We start from the raw sequence: 23,131 nt of genomic DNA on the forward strand, positions 1-23,131 counted from the left end.
TCCAGAAGCATTTATTTTTGTGTAGGTAAGTAAGAAGTGCCATAATTTTTTGATGTTTTTCATGAGAGGTGTATTTGTGTTTATCTGAAGTAGCACCAGAGGAGTGATGTCAGTAGAGACGAGTTCAGACTTTGAAAGTTCCAGCACAGTTGTGTCAAAGACCAGATCAGATCCTCTCCTGGAGAGGTGGATGCTGAGGCCACAGCAGTTTATAACAAGGGATGTTCTTCAGACAGTGGTAACAGCAGTGTGAGATCCTGCAGTGAAATAGTGGAAGGAGAAGATATTAGTCTTTTAAGGATTACCAGGGGGTTGTGGATTTTGAAGAGTGGGAATGTTTGTTCCCAAGGCTAGAAAATACAAACTGTGAAGAGACAGGTTTGCTTGAGTTGTCTATATATACATATGTGTGTGTCATCATCATCATGGCTAGGCTTCGCGAACGAAGATTTGAAAGGGCTCTACCCACGCTTGCTACAAGCGCGCTGATGGCTAAAAAGGCCAATGCGAGATAGACAAGTCCGGTTGCAGAAGGCACAGCAGAAAGACTCCCCAGGTGATACAGACAAGACGCGATTCTTTCTGCGTTGTCTTTTCTCCTCGAGAGTGATCCTGCGTGTGTTCTCAAAAGCAGCAGCAGCGTTATAGATGGTGTGTCTCCAGGCCTCCCGATTGGAGGCCAGGGTAGACCAATGGTGATGATCAATATGGCCAAGGATGAGGGATTGTTTCAGGGAGTCCTTGAACCTCCTCTTTGGGGCTCCTCTCTTGCGGCAGCCAGTGGCAAGTTCCCCATAGAGTACGATCTTAGGGAGGCGGTAGTCCTGCATCCTGGAGACGTGCCCTGCCCAGCGCAGCTGTGTTCTCAGCAGCACGGCCTCAATGCTCGTGACTGCTGCCTGTTCAAGGACAGACGTGTTGGTCACATAGTCAGTCCAGTGGATGTTTAGAATTGTGCGGAGGCAGCGCTGATGGAAGCGTTCTAAGAGACGCAAGTGGTGCCGGTAAATGACCCATGATTCGGACCCATACACACACATTGTATTGTATGGATATGTGTGTGTATGTATATATATATATATATTCTATGTGTTTTCCATCTTGAAGAAATTGTAGATATTATATTATAGGGCATTCTTTCCTAGCTTTTTAAAGAGCAGTACAAAAGAGAATTTCTTTTTAACTATTTAGAAAGTTACTTAAAGCTTCAAGGACACTTTCAATGACCAAGAAAAGGTTCCCCAAACTAAAACAAAAATATTTTTTAATAGTCATTAATGAATCAGCACAAACTTAAATCTAAAAATCATCTGTCCTCCAGACTTCACTCAGCTGAGTGTCAAGGTGCAAGCATTTGAGTACCTGTTTGGGAAATGTTCACTACTTGGATTTACAGAGGTGTTAGCTGCCTTGAGATAATTTGTGATCGAAGGTGAGAAGTTTAGGGTAGATAAGCACATAAAGTTCAATGTTTCACTAGAAAACTGATTGTCCATGAAAATGTACAATACTGGTAGAGATGGTGACGAGTTCTTCTCTCTAGGTTATTGGAAACACTTTGAACAACCTTTTCTCTCTGTAGCAGTCAGAAGTGATCGACAGGGGAAGTTTTCAGAGTCATCTGACTGACAAAATACCGAATTTTAATTTTAATTCCACATACTTCCAGATAGTGCAGCAAAATATAATATATGAGGTGTTGTTTCCATTTCAGGTCTTTGCAGGTCAGTTTTAAGTGTCTGCTTTGTCACATGTACCAACCAATTTTCTCTGCTCATCTAAGAAGGACTTTTGCAAACAGTGTAGCTACCACAGCAGGAAGTACTTGGTCCAGTAAATACTAGCAGGATCAAATTCCTGGACAGTAGTGGTTAAAAGACCTGGGGTGGATTTCATTGTGGGGAGAAAAAACCTGTGAGAAAGTAACAGCTGGTTTCTTTAGATTTTCCTCTCTAATGTTACCTGTTATTAATAAGGTGATAAAAGTAGCCAACACTTCAAATATTATGTGAAGCTCAAAGATTTCTAATACTTGCCATGAAACTTAAGTAATACTTCTTTTTCTCTTTCTTATTGCAGTCAGCAACTGTTTCTGATGGAGGTAAGCTGAAGCTTGTTTTTACTTTTATAATGAAAAATAATCAATTTTCCACATTAGGCAACATAATATGTGGTAAATAATGTGATATATTACAAGATGTAAGTCCAAAGTGGCACAGAACTCTGTGACTGCTTTGGGAGCTGTGCCAGTGAAAACATTGCCGGATTGTGTGCACATACTTTCACTGGTTTATTTGCATCATATTTTTATGGCACATTTATATATGCACATTTTTATTATAACTAGGCTTCTTCATTCATAATAATAAAGAGGCAGAGCTGGTAGACTTTTTTGTAATTGGATGGTAGATAAAATCTCATTCTCTATTTTATTGTCCTTTACATACCTTGTGTGCTTTTGAAGAGATGTTCTAGCTTCGAAGTTGTAAGCTGTGTTGGCACATTTGTTGAGGTTGAAATTTCTTAAGTGTGATGCACTTTGAGAAAGGGGTAAGTAATTTGATATTTGTAAAATTCCAGCATGGAGCTTTTGCACTTCTAGAATACTTCTAAGTAAACTCTTCTTAATTGCTTGTTTGTTTTAACTTTAACATGCCTTTAATGTTTTAAAGGATGTCCACTCTTTGTTAAACGTTAGAAGATGATTTCTCTGAAGCTTTGAAGTTAATTGAAACAGTTTCAGTATGCTTCCTTAATGAATAAAGGAATTTGTATAGTTTAGAGTATACAGGAGATGGCTTTTCTCCTTGTCTTTCTGGGCAGGAATTAGTTCACTCCATCCTGCAGAGAAACTCACTTACATACATATTATTACATTTGCTATTCTTTGACAACAGTACAAGACAATTGTATTAAATAAAAGGGGCAGGAGGGAACAAGCTGTATTGCTCTAAGTAGCGCAGTGAAATTGCAGAAATATTTTGAATGGCAAGATAATTTTTTAAAATTATATGCAGATATAAATGCAAAATTAGCAATACTATTCACAAAACTTCATCATGGCCTAATTTCTGATTCCTTGAAACACTAAAACTACACTTGAGAGAAACATTACTGTGTTGGTCCTTTTGCCAGAGCCATTTTCCAATGGTTGGCTGACTTTGTCAGGTATTTTCCTTCTCTACTGTTGACACAGTCTACTGCTGTACAGTACTTGTGTCTGGATGAGGAGACAGACTCTGTGTTGTATCTGTGAAAAAGAACAAAACAGAAAATAGTAGTGTTTATTCTGTTATCTATTTCTAAAATGTAGCATGTGTTTTTGTGGGAAAAATGTGTATTTTTCCCCCCAGATGTTACCTGCTTGATATAAAAATCAAAACAAAGCACAGACTTTTTGTTTTTGTGTGTAGCCCGGGTGCTGAGGGCCAAAAATTTGATTGACCTTTTTAGTTAAAATGGAAAGTGCTTGTGTCTTGTCTCCAGGAGGGTTCTTGCTCTCTGTTAATGAAAATTGTTTTACTTCTGTTGCTTATCCACACTTGGAGATTCCTATGATATTACTCATATGATAGCAATTTCAAGATTTTTATGCCTCCAGCTGAAAATTTATTTAAAAAATCCCACTTATTTTCAGTCCTTCCAATACGACTTTTTAATCGCATTCCAAATCAGGAGGTAGCTGTTTATACAATTAATTCTATACAATTTTGTGAAGTCATGAAATCTAAGGGCCATGTAAGGTTGCAGAAGTGAAAGAAAAGCTAAGAAGTTATATGCAATTTTCTTCTGAGTTGTATTACTTATCTTTTCATCTAGATCAGAATATTTAATGTGAATGGTCTCTTCATTTTTAAATGCTTAACATTGTTAAATGCTTAAGAAGGGGGGTGTAATTTGTGTAAGAAATGGTAGTTGAACTATACTGAATAATATGGAATCAATGTTTAACTACCCAGAAAATGGATTGGAAAATTAGAAACCAGAGAGAAATTAAATGAATTCCTAATTAATTTCATTTGGAGTTGCATTAGTTGCATTGAGTAAAAAGCTCTGATTCATGTATGAATTACATTTTCCAGCTTTTACTTTTATGGAGTATGTCTCAGCACTGAAATTTTTCCAATCTTCCTTAATCTCACTAATGCATTAAGTTCCACAGATTTACACATTTTAGGGCATTTCTAATTTAGAGCAATTTTAACTAGTGTAACCATTAGTACAGCACTGCATACTTCCCTTCCTAGACTAAATCTTTATCATCACAGAATTTGGGTTGGAAGAGACCTTAAAGCCCACCTTGTTCCAACCCCCTGCCATGGACAGGGACACTTTGCACTAGATTGGGTTTCTCAAAGCCCTGGTCTTGACACTTCCAGGGAAGGGACATCCAGTATTTCTCTTGACAGCCTGTGCCAGTGTCTCACCACTATCACAGTGAAAAATTTCTTATATCTAATCTAAATCTACCCTTTTCCAGTTTAAAGCCGTTATTCCTTTTGTCACACCATGCCTTTGTCAAAAGTCCCTTTGCAGCTCTCTTGTAGCCCCCTTTAGGTATTGGACGGCTGCTCTTAGGTCTCTCCAGAGCCACCTTTTCTGCATTTTATTACTAATTAATATTAGTATTTTACATATAACTAGGTACTATAAATACTGTTGTTAAGCTTTCAGTCTGGGAAGGAAATTCATGTTTATATATGTGTCCCTTCAGCGTAACAGGAGGCACAACAGCTCTCTGTACATTTTCTTTCCAAGGTTAGTGAAGCCTCATGTCATATGGCTTTTATTACATTAGAGCCAGGCACTGGAAACATCTACCCCTCGTTGTGTTTCTTTTACATGGTTCTCAGCTTGTGCAAGGCTGGATGTTCTTACCAGCCAAAACGATGCACTTGGGCTTTGCAGGATAGGTAACGTGTAGGATTCCAAGTACTTCAATTAGTGTTGTTTCCAGAGATGGTGACCAGTAGCAACTCTTAACTGTAATTGATTTGCTTAATGAATTGCAGACAATCAGAATGCAGACTGTAATACTGCTTAGATGCAAGATCGCTGCTATAGATCACCTAATCTGCAGCACCTATGCTCTAGGAATAGCAGAAACCATTTTATGTTACTACAACCACCTGTAATTAGCAGGTCTCTCTTACTTCCCATCTCAGAAACTGTCCCTTCCTGCTGACTGTAGGAATAGCGAGACGTGTACACAGCACGCAGGCTGCGAGCTGATGTTTTGAGCACTGTGCCATCTGAATCATCACAGGGATGATCCGTAGTCCCCAGCTAATGTGTGACTTTGCTATTTATACCTGGATGGCACTTTACAAGGGGAAAACCTTAAGGTCAAAGGACATATGACAGAAGTACATCATCGTTCATCTCCCAGACGAAGAGGGGGTGAGATATCTGAGTTAGTGAGAATGTCTAAGTGAGTTCTTACCTGCTATTCCCAACTGAGATCAGTTCCACAAAACTAAAGTCTGTTATTTCCAAATACTGCAGCATAACAGATACTATATGCACATCTTTTTCCCAAGATACTACTTTGCTGTAGTTTGAGCTGATTTTGGCTTTTAGTGTTCATCTCTTGGAAAGAATTTCCATAAGGAAAAGCGTTCTTAAAGACCTTTTTGAAAGGCATCTGATGTTTACAAGAATAAATAATGTAAAACCCTATTTTAAACAGTAACTAAAGAAGGTAGAGCAAAAAATTCGCAACGAAGTACAAAATGAAACAAACCCCTGTTTTACGCTTTTTACACTCTAAATACAGATGGATTATTTCCTCAACAGGTATATGACTTATTTGTCAGTTCCGCTGGTGGTGCATGCTTACTGTAGCTGTGTTCCACTGTAACATAAATAATTCAAGTTCCTTTAGCAGCAGTGGCCAAAGGTCTTTTCTTTAAATTATTTATGTAGCATTTTATAATGCTTTGTGGTAAGCATACTATTGCTTTCCTCTGCTTGAAGCCATGAGGGTAAAGAATCAATTTGCTTAGAATGGTGTTGGAGGCTCCCAGGAATTGCTGGGGGGAAGTGCTTTAGCTTCCCTCATCCCAGAATTTCAGAGGAACAATGTGCTGTGCTGTAAGGCTAATCTACACCCAATGGGTTCCGGGACGTTACAGCTGAACCTGGTATGGATTCAGAAGGATGGCTTTCAGTGAAGGGCTTGAAGTATTTGATTAAGTGGCACCACAGTGGTTCTTATCAGCTTTACCCAGGTAATGTATTTAGTGATTAACTAGAATATCTTAATTATGTGAGTGTGCGTGTTCTGATGATTACACAATAATAAGTATTTGTAGGTTGGAAAATATATACAAAATAAATAAAAATGTGTACAAAAATATCCCTTGTGAATTGTATTCAGGCTTATGGCTTTAGATTATTTAAATCAAAACTTTTGAAGCCATCTTATCCTGAATACTTTCAAGATTTAGTTGATTAAGTGTCTACATTTTCTTACATAATGCTGTTTTTGTAAAATATAAAACCAAGACCCTCCACGGAATGCATAAATGCAAAAGGTGTAAAATACTGGGTTTTGAGGATTTTTTAGATAGTGTTCTGTGTTAATTCTGTATTTGAAAAAGGTAATAAATGAAACTGAATGAGTTTGCACCAAAAGTAGTTTTTCTTCGTTAGGTATGGTTGATTTCAAACAGAACAGAAATCAGTTAGGTCCCTGGGATTTGGGATGTTTGAGCAAGGAGCCTCTCTAACAGGTAACACAAGATGAGTCGGTGCTTCCGACAGTAAGGACAAAGGAGGGCAGACATTTGGAAAATTCACAGCACTGCTGTTGTCCATGCTGTCCATGCAGAATTGGGGTTTTTCACATTAAACTCCTCTGGCATCCTGAGATTCCCAGTAGCTCATTGCCTTTTTTTTTTTTTTTTTATAATACTTTACGAGGAGGAGTCCACTTTGCACAACAGCCTAATGATTAGAACGTTTGAGGGTGGGAATCAGGGCTCTGTGTTTCCTCTGATGATCATCACAGAGTGCTCATTAGACAAAATATGTGACCTGGCTGGAAAGCTTCTCCATTCCCGCTTTCCAAGGTGGGCTGTGTGGTACTTAGGAACGCATGAGCTGTGAGAGTCAGGAAACCTGATGCTGCAGTCTTACATTGGAAACATTCCTCTGCAAGAGGTGTGGAGCAGGAGTTATGGTTTATACAGGCTTCATTTAAGCGTGATTTGGATACTTTGTGTATCTAGTGTTAGAGTCGGGGAGTTTTTTTTCTTTTCATCTGATCTTTCTTTTTCTCCAGTTCTAAATGGTATATGTGCACTTGGTTGTAAGTGTCTTAACTGCAACTCTTTATCTGTGTGGTAAAAAAACCTACAGTAACCAAGCCTTTTCTGGGAAACAGCCTTGTTCTGCATTGTTTTCAGGTTGACAGCTACCCCAGCAGAAAGCTGTAGAGATTTTAAAAGCAAACTAACTGCATTTTTGCTTTAAGGGAAACCACAGCAATGTCAGGGTTAAGTATAAATTCAAACAGTTCTTTCTGAGAAAAGGTCTGAATTAGCTAAATAAAATCCACCAGAACAGAGACAGTTTACTGGGAATGAGTAATCCCTTAATGCTGTGTTAACACGTTGGAGGACTTGTGCCAGTAGCTCCACGGTTGTTGGAAATACAGCTTTATTTCGAGTCATTTGTATTCGTGGGACCTCCGGAGTCGGCAGCGGATCAGAGGGAGGAGAGTCCAGCGCTGTTCAGAGTGAGGAGCTGGAGAGAGTGAGCAGCTGGTAGCAATTAAAGGTAGTTAGCAGTTACCCCCCGGTGTAAACACACGGAGGTTGTAATTGCAGTTTGGTCTCCCCGCTGGAAATGGAACGGCTGCCATCGGGAGGGAGGTGAGTGAGGCTGACCGGCTGATGACTGCTCTGCTGCCTCTTCCCCGTCCCGCCCCAGTCCTAAGGCACTGTGACTCCTCGAGTGAGAGCTGAGCACTTTGTGTGGCCGCTCCCTAATTTCCCTCCTTCAGCCAAGAAGGTTTCAAGGGTTTGGCATGTGGGATGAGTTTACCTTTCTGACTTTCCCTGAAAGGAGCGAGGAAATTTTCATCATTTGTCACTGAAGAACACTGGGGATTGAACCCGCTAGGAGTGAGGCAGTATCTGAAACTGTTCCAGATCTATCAAGAAGTGGGTGTCTATTTATATCCTGGACTGTAAAATAAAACATATCCACCTGCAGAGTTAAAGCAAAATACCTCAGATAATAAATTGAGATATCATTCTCTTCAGATTCACATTAGCTGCTTTCACAATAGTTTCACTGTGGTGACAGGTATTCTCTAATGAAGCTAACAGTTGACTTGGTTATGCTCTTTCATATGCCTTAAAGGAAAAAGTGAATAAATATTTCTATAAGAAAATTTGGCATTATTTGCTGAATGTTTGTAATTAACTTTGATTAATAAGGTGGTTAGGCAAAGAATAATGTTTAAATACTCGATATGTTACTGTTGCCCTTAAATATTATCCTTGTTGAAAATATGAAGTTAAATTTCATTCTTCTGTTAGCTAATTCTGTATCTTTGATTTTTTTTTGTCTTGAAAAACAGCTTTGCATACAGAAACTCACCATAGTTAACTTACATCTTAGTGAATATTTCTGAGCTCCAGAACACATTTAAAATGAGGTTTTAGAACTTTTTTAAACTTTTTTTTCTTTGTGACTATAACTTCTTCCAGTGCTTGTAGCTGTCGTTGAGTAGTGCTTCTTTTCAAAATTGATACTTCCAAGGAGGAACAGTAATGTTTTGTACCATAAAGTTTGGAAATGCAAAGTGCTTTCAGATATTTATAAAAGAAAAAGAGACCTCAGGAGATCTTACAAAGTAGTATTTTTGGTGAAATTACTTCTTGCTTTAGTTAATCCAAGTGAATAACTGAGGAAAATAATAAGAATGTCCCTGAGAAGAATAGTCCATCTCTGGTTGTGAATTCAGTTGTCTCAAACAGATTACGTTTCTAGTGAGCTGCATACTTGCTTTTCCATTTGGCTTAAAATTATTGAATATACCAGCTATTTAATTTGAGGGTATTATTTTATCACATCTTTTACTTCAAATTTTTCAAATAATTGAATGTCTGGGGTTTTTTCATCCCTTCATCACAGATCTCCTTCAGTTTGGCATCTCTAGTGCAACCTGTCCTTTGTGTGCACTGGGAGATGGAGAGAGCGTGCTGTAAAAGGGCATGCGATGAGTAAATGACAAATTTGTGAATAGGACCCTGTTGTAAGCAGTTCCCTCTCTTGCTTAGAGCAGTCATTTCTTTCACTTTCCACTTCTGTGAACAAATGGTGACTTTAAGATTTTGTGTATTCTGTTTACTGATATGTAACAAAGATGGTCTGGGGTAATACTTGAACTATTAGCTAGGCTGCTACATAGATTTGGGTTTTCCTGAATTCTTTATGGGTTCTTGTTGATTTGTTTTTCAGAATACAAAAAGCATTTCTGTTTTTTCAAGATCTAAAGAATCTGGTCATTTCTCATCTTGGGGACCCTAGGTTATTCTAGTCTGTTGGCTGGAGGCTGGAAGGGAGTAAAAGATCCCTGTTTTTATTAGAAACCATAATAAATTGAGAATCTCTGTTCTGATACCTCTACCTGCTGTGGATGAGGAAGGCATCCATTACTAGCTCATTTTCCTTAGTGTTCTTTTCCTCAATCAAATCCTTTCCTAAATTTTCAGTATTTAACAGGCATCTTATATTTCCATGTAAAATTTCACAGATTCCCTGTCTCTATTGATTTAGATGTATATGAAATTTTGCTATCTCCTATCACCAAATAGATTTTTGCCATTCTGGTGAATGGTGGGTTCTTGAAGGTCTACCTTTGGTGAATAATCTTATGAAGGAGTACAGTCCGTGGGGTGAGGAATGTAAGCAGGAAAATTTGCCCAAGGTATTTTATTTTGTGCCTGTCTCTTCTGCTTCTGGCAGGGAACTGCTTTTAAGACACTCATTTCATTTGCTTTGCAGTGGAAGAGAAGAAACTTGAGAGCTGTCTGTGGTTATTTTTTCTATGCAAAAATGGAGAAGGATATTTTGAAGTCTGCACTACTGTGAGCTTGAGCAGGAGGTGTGATAAATCAAGTAAACAGTGTTGAAGAGCAAAAGTGAATAGCACTTTATTGACAGTTTCGTTAATTTCTTTTATTGACAGAGCTGAATAGCACTGATTTAAAAGACTGCATCAGTGAGAACAGCCTCAGTAGCAATGCCAGTCTTCCCAGTGTACAGAGCTGTCGACGACTTCGAGAAAGAAGAGTTGCAAGTTGGGCTGTTTCGTTTGAGCGTCTTCTTCAGGATCCTGTTGGTGTTAAATATTTTTCGGTGAGTTGTGAGAGATGATAACAGTCCTTTCAAAGCAGGTCATACTGCTGCAGTAGTTATTCTGTATTATTTTATCTTTCTTGACACTATCCTTACACAGGAGAAGAGGCAGGAGTTCAGTCGTTATCTGAGCACCTTTCTAAGTTTAAATTGGTTCACAGTTGAGTGAGAGTTCCTGGTAATGCACATGTTGCCATGCATTTCTGCATAGCAAAGGTTTCATATGGAAGTTATACTTTGTTTTGTCTGTGAACTTTTAGCAAGCTTCCCCATTTTATAAAATATGTTATTTTTGTATCTGTAGCCTCTGTACAAGAAGGAGGAAGTGGTTTCGGTAGTTTCCTAAGAATGGGTAATCTATTCACCTTTATCTCCTGAAATGGTTGAAAGCCATGTATAAGATTTTTTCAATAATACAGTGGCTTTTTTTCCTGCAAAAGGCTTTTAGAAATACTTCTTGGAAGTAATTGTGGTACCTAAGAACACTTGATAAAGCTACAACTTGCAGAAATACTGTTGAGTATTTGCAAAGCATAAATTAAGCTGCTTCACAGCACATTTATGAAGTTGTAAATAGCATCATCTCTATTTTACATGCAAGGAAATTGAGTGTGTTACACTTTTGTTGCACTGAGAGTATGTTACTGATTTTGAATATGTTACACAAGGACAGTTTGTGCTGCCCAAATAATTTTCTCAAAGAGAATATGAAGAAATTTATGGTAGATTATTGGAATCTGCAGTTGCTCAGACTTCTTTACTTGATAAAAAAGTATTGAGATATCAAAATGGGTATTAAGCAGACTTGCGTGTTAACTGGTGTGGGGACCCAAAACCCACATTAACAGTGAAAATCTGTTTGAGGAAACAGAGAAGATGAAAGCAAAATAACATATCCTGTATATTATGTTCCCTGGTTTAGCAGAATAGCCTAAGAGTTATTAGCATTTCTGCTTAGATAGTGAGACTTCTTCTCAGACTGGAAGAAAAATTGCAATTCTGATCTGATGTCAGAGTCCACCTGGAAAATGATGTAATTTGTGGGGATGCTACTGTAAGTTTAGTTGACTTTCCTAATGACTTGTAAGCCATCACTAAACTTATGTACACTTAGGAAATTGCTGCATTAATCTTTCACTACTGCAGATATTTCAAAACTTACATTAAAGAATTAAAAAGTAGCTTATGTAATTTTAATAAATATTCAGATTAAAGGTTAAAGATACATTTCATTTCACCAAAAAGCAACCTCAGATACTTTGAAAGTTTTACTTTTTTACCCCCTCATTTTATTCTAATTAGAACTTATTTTTATAAACACTGCAAAATTGTGTGTGGTGAAGAAATACCCAGTTTAAAGAACAAGTAAGGGAATGTTCAAGTTTGTTGTGTGCACCACTATTTTCTTGAGGCCCAGGAGATGTCCAAAGGCATTGCTTAGGTTCATTTGCAACCTGGTTGTCATAACACTGTGCAATTACAGATTTCTACCAGTGTTCAAGAACACTGAAGCATCAGCATTTAATTCAAGGTTACCCAGTAAGCATCTTGGTGTGTTGGGGATCCAGCATGCATCTGCCTTTCCTGAGGACAGCTTTGTCACAGAGCAGGAATTACTCTCTAAGAAGGAGAGATTTTGCATGTTTTGCAAATACTTGCGCTTTGCATAATTTACCTGCTGATCAGAGCAGTCAGCCAGGAAGTGAGAGACCTCCTTTGCAGCTTCTCTGCTCAAGGGGTTCAAACCAGCACCTCCAGCTTCCCAGCCCTGTGTGACAACTGCTGGGCTGCCTCATCTTCCAGCTGGGGCAGTGCTTGGTCTTCCTTGTGAAGCTGAACTGTACAGCCGGCTGTGCCCAAATCGTGTGGCCACAAAGCAAGCAAGTGGGAGGTGGACTGTAGATTCAGAGTGAATGTGCTGAGTGGGGAAGTAGGCAGTTGTGTTCCAGTTCCTACTCAGTAATTTGATTCTCTTTCAGTGTGTAATTACATGTAAAATGCAGAAATGTCTCCTGACTATTCTCTTTTATATGTTCATACTATTCTCTTTTATACATATATAATATTTATCTTTTATACATCTGGTGTCACAGGTTATGTATCTGAAGAACTTTTAAAGAGAGTTGGCTAGAGAATTGAGATTCCCTGTATTGTAGTTTATCTCAATTGCTTTCTCACAGTTGGAATCCCTGAACTCTGTATAAATCTGAAAAGCGCAAATAAACTAAAGTTTTATGTTTTTCTGCTGGGGAGATTCTTCTTACATTGCTTTCTGAGGCTGCCTTGTATGATAAGGAAGCTTCAGTGATACCAGTTTGAGTTGATTGAAGGTTATGGCTTGTGGCTGACTTAGATTAAGATTTCCAATTAACCACAGATACCTAAAAGCTCTAAACAAGCATGGTTCCAATTACATAAGTGCCTAGATAATTTTTTAAAGGATGAAGTTAATTTTTTTGTAACTTTTTCCCCCCAGATGGTTAAAATGCTTTAATTTTAAGATGCTGAGAGAAAATACAGATTTGAATGTGGGACAGTTTGTGGTTGTACCGGTTTCCAGCTGAATCAGTACCTGTCTTCATTTGGACTTTAGGATGCTATAAAATAAAAGTTGTGATTATTGTGTGTTGTATGGGAGACTTATTTAGTTTTTTTCTCTAAATAAGTATTTTCCAGGGAGAACCCATGTAACCACATTGGCAAGCAGAGATAAAAGATTGTTTTGTAGTTGCCATGTGATGCAGAAAGACACTGTAATGAATACAGAACTAATTGTGGTCACTGCTTGATAAACATCTACTCTCTTATATCAGTGGAACTGCAATTAAAGATAGTTTACAGTGTAACTTTTAAATGTAGTTTATAAATTATTTAAATTTGTACTAAAAGTTTATTCACTATTTTATACACTAGTTTATACACTCATTAACATGACATCTCAAACTTCATCTTTGTACTTGCAAATGATTTGATTGTAACTTGGTGGATTCTTCTTAGTCATACACCCTTAAAAAGAAATGAGAGAGAGGAGAAACACTGGGTGTATATTGGACATGCCTTGATTTTTATTTTAGAAGAGAACTGGATTGTGAGACTGATTGAAAAGTTACCGTTATGCAAACTTACCAAGCATTATAAATAAGTTGTTTGGATTGGCAAGTAACTTTTCTTTGAGACATTTATTTATTTTTTTTTTTCCCCTTAGGAGTTTCTCCGGAAAGAATTTAGTGAAGAAAATATTTTATTTTGGCAGGCCTGTGAATATTTTAACCATGTACCTGCACATGATAAAAAAGAGGTAAGTCAATGTTGTATTTCAGTACATTGTGTTGCCTCTTCAAAAATTGTTACTCCTTCAAGATTATTGAAATTATTGGAGCTGTGCTTGGTCTTTGTACATGATATCACTAAAATAGGGTTGGCTGACCTAAATTTAAGATGTTTGAGTATATTTAAGCTGCAGCAAAGTGCAGAGGTAGCTCTGTAAAAATGAGGTGAAGTATCCTGGATGTTGGAAATGGCCAGCTTTGGTCTCCCAGAGCATGAGAGTGCAGAGCAAATTAATTTAACATGTCAAGGAAAGGCCTCTTACACTCTTTTAGCTAGACTGCCTCCACCAACAAAGATAATGTGTTTATAACTAACTTACATTATTTGCTGCTCTAAACATATTCATGTTTGTTTATAAATTGTGAGAATCTCCATCTCCTCCTTTTAAGGTAGTCTGGCTTTGGTCAGGCAGTTTAGGTGAATTTTGAATTTTGTACAAGTTGGCAACCCTTCTGTCTACACCACAGCCAGATCTGAGCTCAGTTTGATGTGTTTTTAATTATTTCCATGATGTGGGCGTTTCAGAGTAAACAAGTTAAAAATTATGTACTTACCTCTTTCTGACTTCTAGAAATTGAATCTTAGAGGATTTATTTAAATAGTAACTGTTAGGTAAAAGGTCTAAAATCTAAAAAAACTATTCTCCTTTGTAAAAAACCATTTGCTGTGCTTCTCTTTTATTATTTTCACAGCTTGATTATTTTAATTTTTATTTTGATGGCAACTTTTACTGCTTAAGAAATATTGTAATTATTTGTAATTTTAAAGGAAAAACTCTGTTTATGTGCCTAAAACTAACAAAAGCTGATATATGAAAAATATATATACATAAAGGAAACAGGAGTGGCTGTATATCTTTGAGTGGAATATACCAGTGTAAGAAATGCCTAGCTAAAAATATGATTTTAAAGTCAACATACATTTAGCATTTCTTTTCTGTAGCTTTCTTACAGAGCTCGGGAGATCTTCAGTAAGTTCTTGTGTAGCAAAGCTACAACCCCAGTTAATATTGATAGCCAGGCACAGCTGGCAGATGATATTCTCAATTCTCCACATCCTGATATGTTCAAGGAACAGCAGCTTCAGGTAACCATAGTAAACGTCAATGCTCTATATTTGTCCATTATCTTTTCCTTTACAATCTATAAAAATAATTTCACATGCTTTACTGTGTACAAAAAGACATTGAGATCAAGATCACATAGGTTCTGCTAGCAGAATAGAAAAGGGCTGTATAATAGAAGGCTGCTTGACTGTTTTTCTGTTATGTGTAGAAAATTACCATTAACTGAAAAATAACCTAACAAGTACTATTATTGAAAGGAAGGTTTCATGCAAGTAAATAATTCCATGTGCTGCAACACCATTGCATATGGTGTTTGCATATGGTTGCTTATTCTTTTCTTTAGTGGAGAGTTGAGTACACAAATATTGTCTAATTTTGTTTAAAACAGGTTGTAAAATGTCAGTTGTATTAAAGGAGTTCTTCACTTACCCTTTAATGGTACTGTCAGGCAAGCATCTTTTTAAAACTGTTGATGTCTGAGGACCTCTGAAGTGGACGTGTTTTAAATAGTTATTGATGTTCAGAGCAGTTATGTAACAATAGGATACACTTTACATTTCCTATAGAACTTTAAGTTTCTTATTTTTTGCTCCTAAGTAATCAGCTTGGTTACTCTTCTGCCCTAACAGTTTATCAGTAGAAGGAATTTTGAGATCATGTTGTTAAATCAAGGCTATAGCTTTAATGAAGCAGGTCACAATCTCAGTCAGCACACAACCTCAGACTGCATGTTTTTTGGCCAAGCTGAGCAGCTGGTTGTAGTATCATCCTTCATCTGCAAAGTGGAGATAGAGAGGTAGGTCTGACTGCTGGTCCGGGAGCTTCTAGCATTACAGTTACCCTGTATGCACCTACCAGGGCCTGAGAGTCCTGTGGGAATTACCTGTCACTGTCTTCCCAGATGTTTTCTCATGCATTCCTCATCCTGCTGTTGTGAAGGCCATGCCTGCATTCCTCCTCATCCTCTTCCATTTGTTTGGTGGAGTACATGGTGTTCTTGTGAGTCGGGTGGCAGGGCTGATGCAGGTTTTCTTTCTTTGAAAATGCTGTATCCTTTAGGTTGGAGAAAATGCCTAGGTGGGAGAAAATGTTCATGTGAAGTCCTGCCACAGGTTCAGTCCCAGCCACATGGCCTGTCTGGACCGGACTTGCTTATCTCAAGTTGTCAGTGCCTCAGTCAGATCCCACAGTCAGACCCGTTCCTCCCGCTGGAAAATGAGGTGAAGTAGGATGGGAGTTACTTCTGCCCAAGCAAGTGGCCTTGGAGCTAGTTGTGCTGGCTGAGGTACTAGTGGTGTGTGGCCTGGCTGAGGTCAGTGCTGGGTGATCAGCTGCCTTGATGGCTCCTAATGTCTTGGTTTCACCAAGTGGTGTTCCTGCAGTAGGTCAGTTTGTGGTTTTGGTGGGTGGAGTGACCCTGGGAGCGCAGAGCTGTAGGTTGTGTAGTTACTGCAACCCACCCACAGATGTTCAAAGTTCAGCTCATAGTGGTGACACGATCTCAATAAAGCGTATGCTCCGCATTTGTGGCCTTTCACAAGATTTTTTAGATTTCAACGCTGACCAAAGAGTGCAAGGGTGGCAGTCATTGGATGAGTGTTTTGTGATGCTGGGGAATAGGGAATGTTGCTGCAAGGCTGCAGTGGAGTTACTGAAGTGTATGAGAAAGTGCCTTGGAAAGCACTTGCTTTCCAAGAATGCTCAGGCCATTCTCTCTCAGGCTCTGACTGTTGGGAATGCTCCTGGAAGTTGCTTTCTTGTCCATGTCCTGACAAATTTGTCCTTGATTTTGTTGTTAAAGGTGTTGTAATGACAATGTGGATGTAGCCATAATACGTAGTTAGGATTTTGTTGCTGTAAATTGAATAAGAACAATCATTTTGAGTGTTTCCAGATGCAAGACAGTGTAGGTCACTTGAAGATACTAAAATAAGAATAAAAAAATCATGTACTTCATGTAGAGTTGTGTAAATTTTTCTTACTCTTGTTCATGTGTAGATTTCAAATTATGCTTTCATAAGATATATTTCTTTTTCTCATTTGTAAGAACAAGTACCTGCTAACCTTTTCCAAACAAACAGAAGTCATTAAGATATGTGGATTAATATGATAATAATGTTAAATATAGGAAATCATGGATGTAGTGTTGGCTAGAAGCATTGTGGGGCAGATGATAATCAGCTCAAGGTAAACTAGCTATACTCTCATCACTCTGCACAGCAGAGTTAAAAGACTGTAATTTTTTTTGCTGTATTAAGTTTATTTAATTGCAGACTGCATCTCTGCAGTAACTTTTTTTGTGTCTCTTAATTTTCTGCATTTTTTTCCTTTATTCTTCCCACCTCCCATGGAGTAATAATTTTATCTTCTTCTGGGGCTAAATTCTATGATGGGGGAAACTGCAAAGCTTTGCTTTTCATCCTGAAGCTGTGTTAAATTTAGGGTACTAGTGTTAGCAGTGCCATAGGATGATATCTTATGTTTTGGGAGCACAAAACGCATTCAGCTTAAAATACTGTCACTTATTGAGGAATGTAACCTTTATAAGTTTAATTTTCTTAAAAAACTCAAGGACAGCTGAAATATTTTTTATTTTTCAGTAACTTTGGGTTTTGCAAGTGTTTTGGAGTTTGCAGAGTATACTTACCATTTTCCCCCAATAATCTTGTGTCAGTAGTGCTTCTGTGAGTCCTTGACAGTGAGGCATTTCACTTTCTTGTAATTGCTTCTCCATATTTTACACTGTTTTGGCAATACACCTCGGTATTATTCATTGAGCTTAACAGAACTCAAGAATTGTTTCAAAGCTGTGTGTGTTGTGTATACTAAGTAGTTTGTGGAGACTTGGCCTGAAGACTACGTGTGCTTTGAAATTAGTTGCCTTTTTAAAATTTTGCCAGTGTGCCTGTGGTCAGAGAAGGATTTTATTTTTCATTGTGTGAAAAAGAGATTCTCCTTTGTGAGCAGGTTTTTAAACAAAGTCATACTTAACTGCTGTTTACAGGTTAACGTGCTAAATTTTGTGGGAGTTGGCTGTTGCAAAATAGCTTAATTTGCTTGATGTGTTAAGCTTATGTAACCATTACCCATTGTGTTTTAATTTCAGATATTTAACTTGATGAAGTTTGATAGCTATACTCGCTTTCTCAAATCCCCCCTTTACCAAGAGTGCATCTTAGCAGAAGTAGAAGGACGTCCTCTTCCTGATCCTCAGCGTGTTCCCAGCAGCCCCACTTCTAAACACAGCGTCAGTTCAGAGAAGTCCAATATCTCGACACCAAAAAAGGTTACCTTTGCATTGTTGTTATCTGAAAACCATGTTTTTAAGTAATATTTTTCAAAATCAAAGGTATATATACAAAGATATATACAAAATATATATAAAATGCAATCGAAACGTTTGGCGGGGGCAGTTCAAGGGCAATTGAAATCTGCTGGCAGATACAATTACAAAATTTTTATATGCTCAGGAAAATACTTTTTTTTAATCCTTACCTTTAAAGCAGTTTTCTAGATACTGACTTCCTGAACATACTTTTAAAATCTTCATTATTATTTAAATGTATGTGTACAAATAAAGGTAAGCTTTATTTTAATGCACCCTTTCAGAAGCTAATTGTGATTGAACATTGGACTTAAGATGTGATAATTTAACCTTTGCTGAGAGCAGACATTTTATCAGAAGTTTTGGAGAAGTCTTAATCTAATCTAACTCATTTTTGCAGAGGGTAGTTCTTTTAATTTCCTAGCCCTTACTGAGCTAAGATATTTCTGCGTTAAACAAATTCAGTTGCTTAAAAATTAGACCAGTGATCTTACTGACTGATCTCCTAACATTATTTAGGGTTTATTTTTTGTTCATGTAGATAATACCACCTTAGCATTACATAACTTTATGGATAAATTATAACTTTTCATTTTTCATGTCAATCACTACATATTAGCCCGTCTGCCATTATGTATTTTTATGGCTAGGAACCTCTTAAAAGTAGCATTTTAAGGAATATTCTAATAATCTAACAAGAATACTAGCTTGTTAAAAGCAAGTTTAGTTTAATATTAAACATTCCTGACATTTGTATTCTTCAACACTAATAAATACTTGATTATACTTGTAAATGTTAAACAGTACTTTGTCGTTGTCTTCAAATGCAGTTCATGTTCAAGGCTAGCCTAGGAAAAAAAGAGAAAATGAAATTCAGTGTTTCAAAAAGGCAAATGGCCTTTCCACATTAACCTTAGGCATTACTGGTGAGTTGGGAAGAATTCTGCAGTATTTGCAACAGCTCTCAGTGCCTTGTTTCCAGCTACTGTTGTGTATTCCCTACCAAGCAGCACATTTGCATCTATATATTTCTTTTGGTTTTACTGGTGGCTTTTTTTGTTGTTATTTTTTTTATGCACTTGTGCGTGGGGTAAAGAAGACAGCTAACCTGACCATCACACTCTGGTTTTAGGAAGAAGTGTGGGAAGGTTTATTTTAGACAATATACTTACAGCTGTGATCCAACCAGTGATTTAATTGTGTTTTGGTGATAGCTAAGTGGTAAATCAAAGTCAGGAAGATCTTTAAATGAAGAGTCGGGAGAGGAGGACACTGAAAAGAAAAAAAGGGGAACGTTCTTCTCATGGTCAAGAAGTAAGAGTTTGGGAAAATCACAGAAGAGAAGAGAAAATGGTGATTATCCAAACGGTGAGTATTCACATTCTGCTGTGTTTCAGAGTTGTTTCAGCAACAGATGTGACTAATCTCATCATGATTAGTTTGTATCCAGGTGCATCCTTGGAAGTGACAGAGGGGAAAGAAACTGTTGAGTCAGAAGGCCTTAGCGTGGCTAATAGCACTGCAAGTTTTGTGGAAGCAGATATACAAGTAAATAGATGAAAGTATTAAAGTATTTAATCTTGTTTTTATTGACTTCCACGAGACTTTTTTTTTTTTTGACTTATCAGTACATGGTGCCTTTCTGTGTGCTGGTAATTGATTTTTTAAGCAGAGAGCTACTATTTTTATAGTAAGATAATTTCAAATCTTTACAGAGAAGTTCAGGAGCAGTGCATGCAAATAGTGCTATAATTACAGCTATTTAAAAATTCTTCCATCTGCATAATCCTGCATTTCTATCAGTACCACACAGGTATGTTCTCTTTTGAACACAGTTACTACCTGTAAAAGTCAGTTGTGAAAACCTTGCTGTTTTGTTACTTAAATGTGTTCGAGAGTTTAAGGAAAGCACCTGTACGTGACCTCTAGAAGAGGAAATGAAAGTTTTGCATTAAATAATTCCATTGAGTTAAAAATAATGGACAAATTCCCCGGAAGCACCACATTTGGTCCATATTGTTACTGTGTTTTTTGCTTCTGGTAAATGCCCAGACCCACAAGATATCTTTGATCATATGGATAGTTTAAGTATTCTCATTATACTTATATATGAAAAGATATCAGAGACATTTCCTAAGACTATAAACTTAACCTTCTGAAAGTGACTAGTAATTGTCCTATATTTTATTTTTCTAACACCATATTTGCACTTCTAAAAATACTTATTTCCCTTCAAAATAGCTGAAGAGGTAAAATAATATTTAAATCTTATTTAAGCTAGTTAATTAAATTGCAATTTTTTTTAAAAAGGGGTTCAGTTGTTTTTTTAAATATAAAAGCAAGTGGGTTTATTCAAGGGTTACATAACCAAGGAACACTTTACCAGAAGTTGGTTTTTTTGGTGTCCATGCATCAGTGCACAGTGTAAAGATTTGGTGGCTTTAATGAAAAAAATAATTTTTCTTACAGAGGAGGAGCTAATATTTGAAATAGTTTTCTGTATTTTAATAAATAACAAGCCTCTTTACTGATTGCTGATTCTTTTCACAAACAGATTCTTTTCAGTCCAATGGATTGTCATACAGACGGGAATCACAAGGCTCCATGTCATCAACTGCTAGTCTTGACTTGGTAATGGCTGGCTCTTACCAATGAAGAGGGGAAGCAGATAAAACAGTGAATTACTAATTTTCTAAGTAGCGTGATGTAATTTGTTTGACGTAATACTTTGGGATAGGGTTTTTAAGTGATACAGTTAGAGCACAAGATGTAATATTAGGCAATTTTAGAATATTAGAAATGTAATAGGGGTTGTATTCATATTCTGCTTCTTAATTTGTCCTTGTATCAGAAAGATATGCTTTGCATCTTGTCTGTCTTGACCTCAGGTACCAGTAAACTTCCAAAGTAGTTTCTGTTTTAAGGTGCTTTTTATAAACAGCTTTTTCCACCTCCCAGAGCTTTGAGATTCTGTTCTGAATGACCCCATGTTAAAGCTTTCCCTTTTCTTGGCCTGTATGCAAGTTGCATTAGGCTGATTTCTGTGTTACTAGATTTTAGTGATTATGTAGTTCTGCCTATGCTGCAAATATTGATCAGGGAAACAAGCATGGTGAAGTCATGTCTATTTCTGGTACAGAAAAATTTCTTGTCTTAAAAAAAACAGTGAATCTTGTAACTGTTTTACCCACTCGCTGTCTAAAATTTATCTGTTCTTGAAATAAATTTAGATTTGTGCAGTGTTATCTTTATCTAAATTCTTCCCCCCCCCCCCGCCCCAGGATTTAAATTTATCTGATATTTGTGGTATTTGAAAGGATTTCTAAAACATGGTAGAAAGTATGCTTTCTAGCTAGGTTTGATTCATGCAGACTCTAGAAGTTTACACACACAGAGTCCTAATTTTCCCATTGGGCACTGACCTTTCTTTTTCCTTTAAAGTCTGAAACCTCAAGATTGCCTGCATTTGTACCAGATAAAGAGAAATCCCCCAAATACTGCTGTGTAAACCTTCCGGATGGTTCATCCAGCAAAATGGCTGTTAAATCTGGATTCTCCATCAAAGAGGTGCTATCTGGGCTCTGTGAGAAGCATGGCATTAACATAGCTGCAGTGGACCTTTTTTTAGTTGGAGGTGATAAGGTATTGCATATTCCTTTGTGGGTTTTTTTTGTTTGTTTGTTTTTTGGAACATTTTCATACTCCTTTTATTAATCAGGAATTCTGTTCTCTCAGTGCTGTTACGTACCTCCTGGTTCTGCCTGTAGCTTTACATTGGCAGTGCTGGTTAAATTGAAGGAGAATTTTAGTGAAACTTTTAACTGTTGATCAACTGTTCTGTGATTTTCTGTGGTGTCTACATTTACAGAAAGCAAAAGAGAGATTGTGACAAAGATTTCCTTACAGTAATAAGTTAATTTAGGTATCTACTCTGTGTAGTTTGTCCAGGGAAAATGTTAGCTTGTATTTAACTGAAAATATCCACAAAGCAAACAAGTGTGTTACAGTAGATGGTACTGCATTAAAGCAAAAAACATAGTGACATTCAGTTGTTCAGAGATGAATGTGACGCATTAACACTAGAAATAAGGTACAGGTTTTCATATTGAGGAAAATTTCCAAAACAACAGTCTGAATGGATGGGGGTGTGTCTGTGTGATGGCTTAGTTCAACAGAAACATCTTCCAATTCAAAGAGAAGCTGTGGATGTGAAGCATTTATTCTCTTAAATGTGTGCTTTTGGTTGGTCTAGATGATTACAAGGAGGGAAATCAATGAATGTGCATAGCTGCGGGCTTTTTCTTTTTGAATCTTTAAAGACTGTTAGCTGGTCATATTTTCTATTGCATCATTCTCTGTAATTTGTTTAAGTTGAAGAACCTAGGCTTGTTTCAAAATACCAAGTTCCTGAATACCTGCTGACTCCAGGGGAAGTTTCACAACTAGCCAAAATAAAACACACTTTAATCATGTTCCATGTTGTAAATGAGTATTCACTAAAATGCGTGCAACCTATATTAATAATTTTCTGAGAATTTAAAAAAGTATTAAAAACGCAGCTGTTCCTTTTTACTATTTTAAAATTAATTGTTTTGCTCTTCTTTTATTCCTGACATGTGCTCTATAGCCACTGGTTTTGCACCAAGACAGTAGTATCCTGGAGTCTCGGGATCTACGTTTAGAAAAACGCACTTTATTTCGGTAAGAGTCAAAAATACTGTCTTCCTCTGGCATTTTCCACCCCATTTTCCATTTTACTTTTTGTGAGTGTGCTGAAGTATGTTTCCAGTTGCCTGTGCAGCGAAACAGTTTTGTTGATGTAGAAAAGAATTTGTCTGAATTCAGTAAAAAAATCCAACCAGACATGTAACGCAGCATCTTAGATTATAATCCAGAGTCCAGCATGAGGGGATCTAAGGTTCCCATTCATTGTACAGGCACATTAAAATAAGTAATTCTCACTATCAAGCAAAAACCCTCATGAGGACAACCAGGGTAAGGATCCATGGGAGAAACATGGACCTACAGGAACGTTT

General features: G+C 37.2%; 1 protein-coding gene across 6 annotated transcripts in view; it reads left to right on the plus strand.

The window, feature by feature from the left end:
* Nucleotides 1-23,131, plus strand: part of RGS12 (regulator of G protein signaling 12) — an 89,275-nt gene that overhangs the window by 40,917 nt on the left and 25,227 nt on the right. For all 6 annotated transcript variants that reach the window (XM_050337964.1, XM_050337965.1, XM_050337967.1 and 3 more), the window contains 9 exons: nucleotides 2,080-2,101; nucleotides 10,205-10,374; nucleotides 13,580-13,672; nucleotides 14,647-14,790; nucleotides 17,877-18,056; nucleotides 19,310-19,463; nucleotides 20,650-20,726; nucleotides 21,537-21,737; nucleotides 22,723-22,796. In XM_050337964.1, the coding sequence (XP_050193921.1) occupies nucleotides 2,080-2,101; nucleotides 10,205-10,374; nucleotides 13,580-13,672; nucleotides 14,647-14,790; nucleotides 17,877-18,056; nucleotides 19,310-19,463; nucleotides 20,650-20,726; nucleotides 21,537-21,737; nucleotides 22,723-22,796 (1,115 nt within the window). The remainder of the gene's footprint in view (nucleotides 1-2,079; nucleotides 2,102-10,204; nucleotides 10,375-13,579; nucleotides 13,673-14,646; nucleotides 14,791-17,876; nucleotides 18,057-19,309; nucleotides 19,464-20,649; nucleotides 20,727-21,536; nucleotides 21,738-22,722; nucleotides 22,797-23,131) is intronic.

Source organism: Myiozetetes cayanensis, unplaced genomic scaffold, assembly GCF_022539395.1.
Source record: "Myiozetetes cayanensis isolate MyiCay16 unplaced genomic scaffold, myiCay2020 scf7, whole genome shotgun sequence".
NCBI classification, from domain to species: Eukaryota; Metazoa; Chordata; class Aves; order Passeriformes; family Tyrannidae; genus Myiozetetes; species Myiozetetes cayanensis.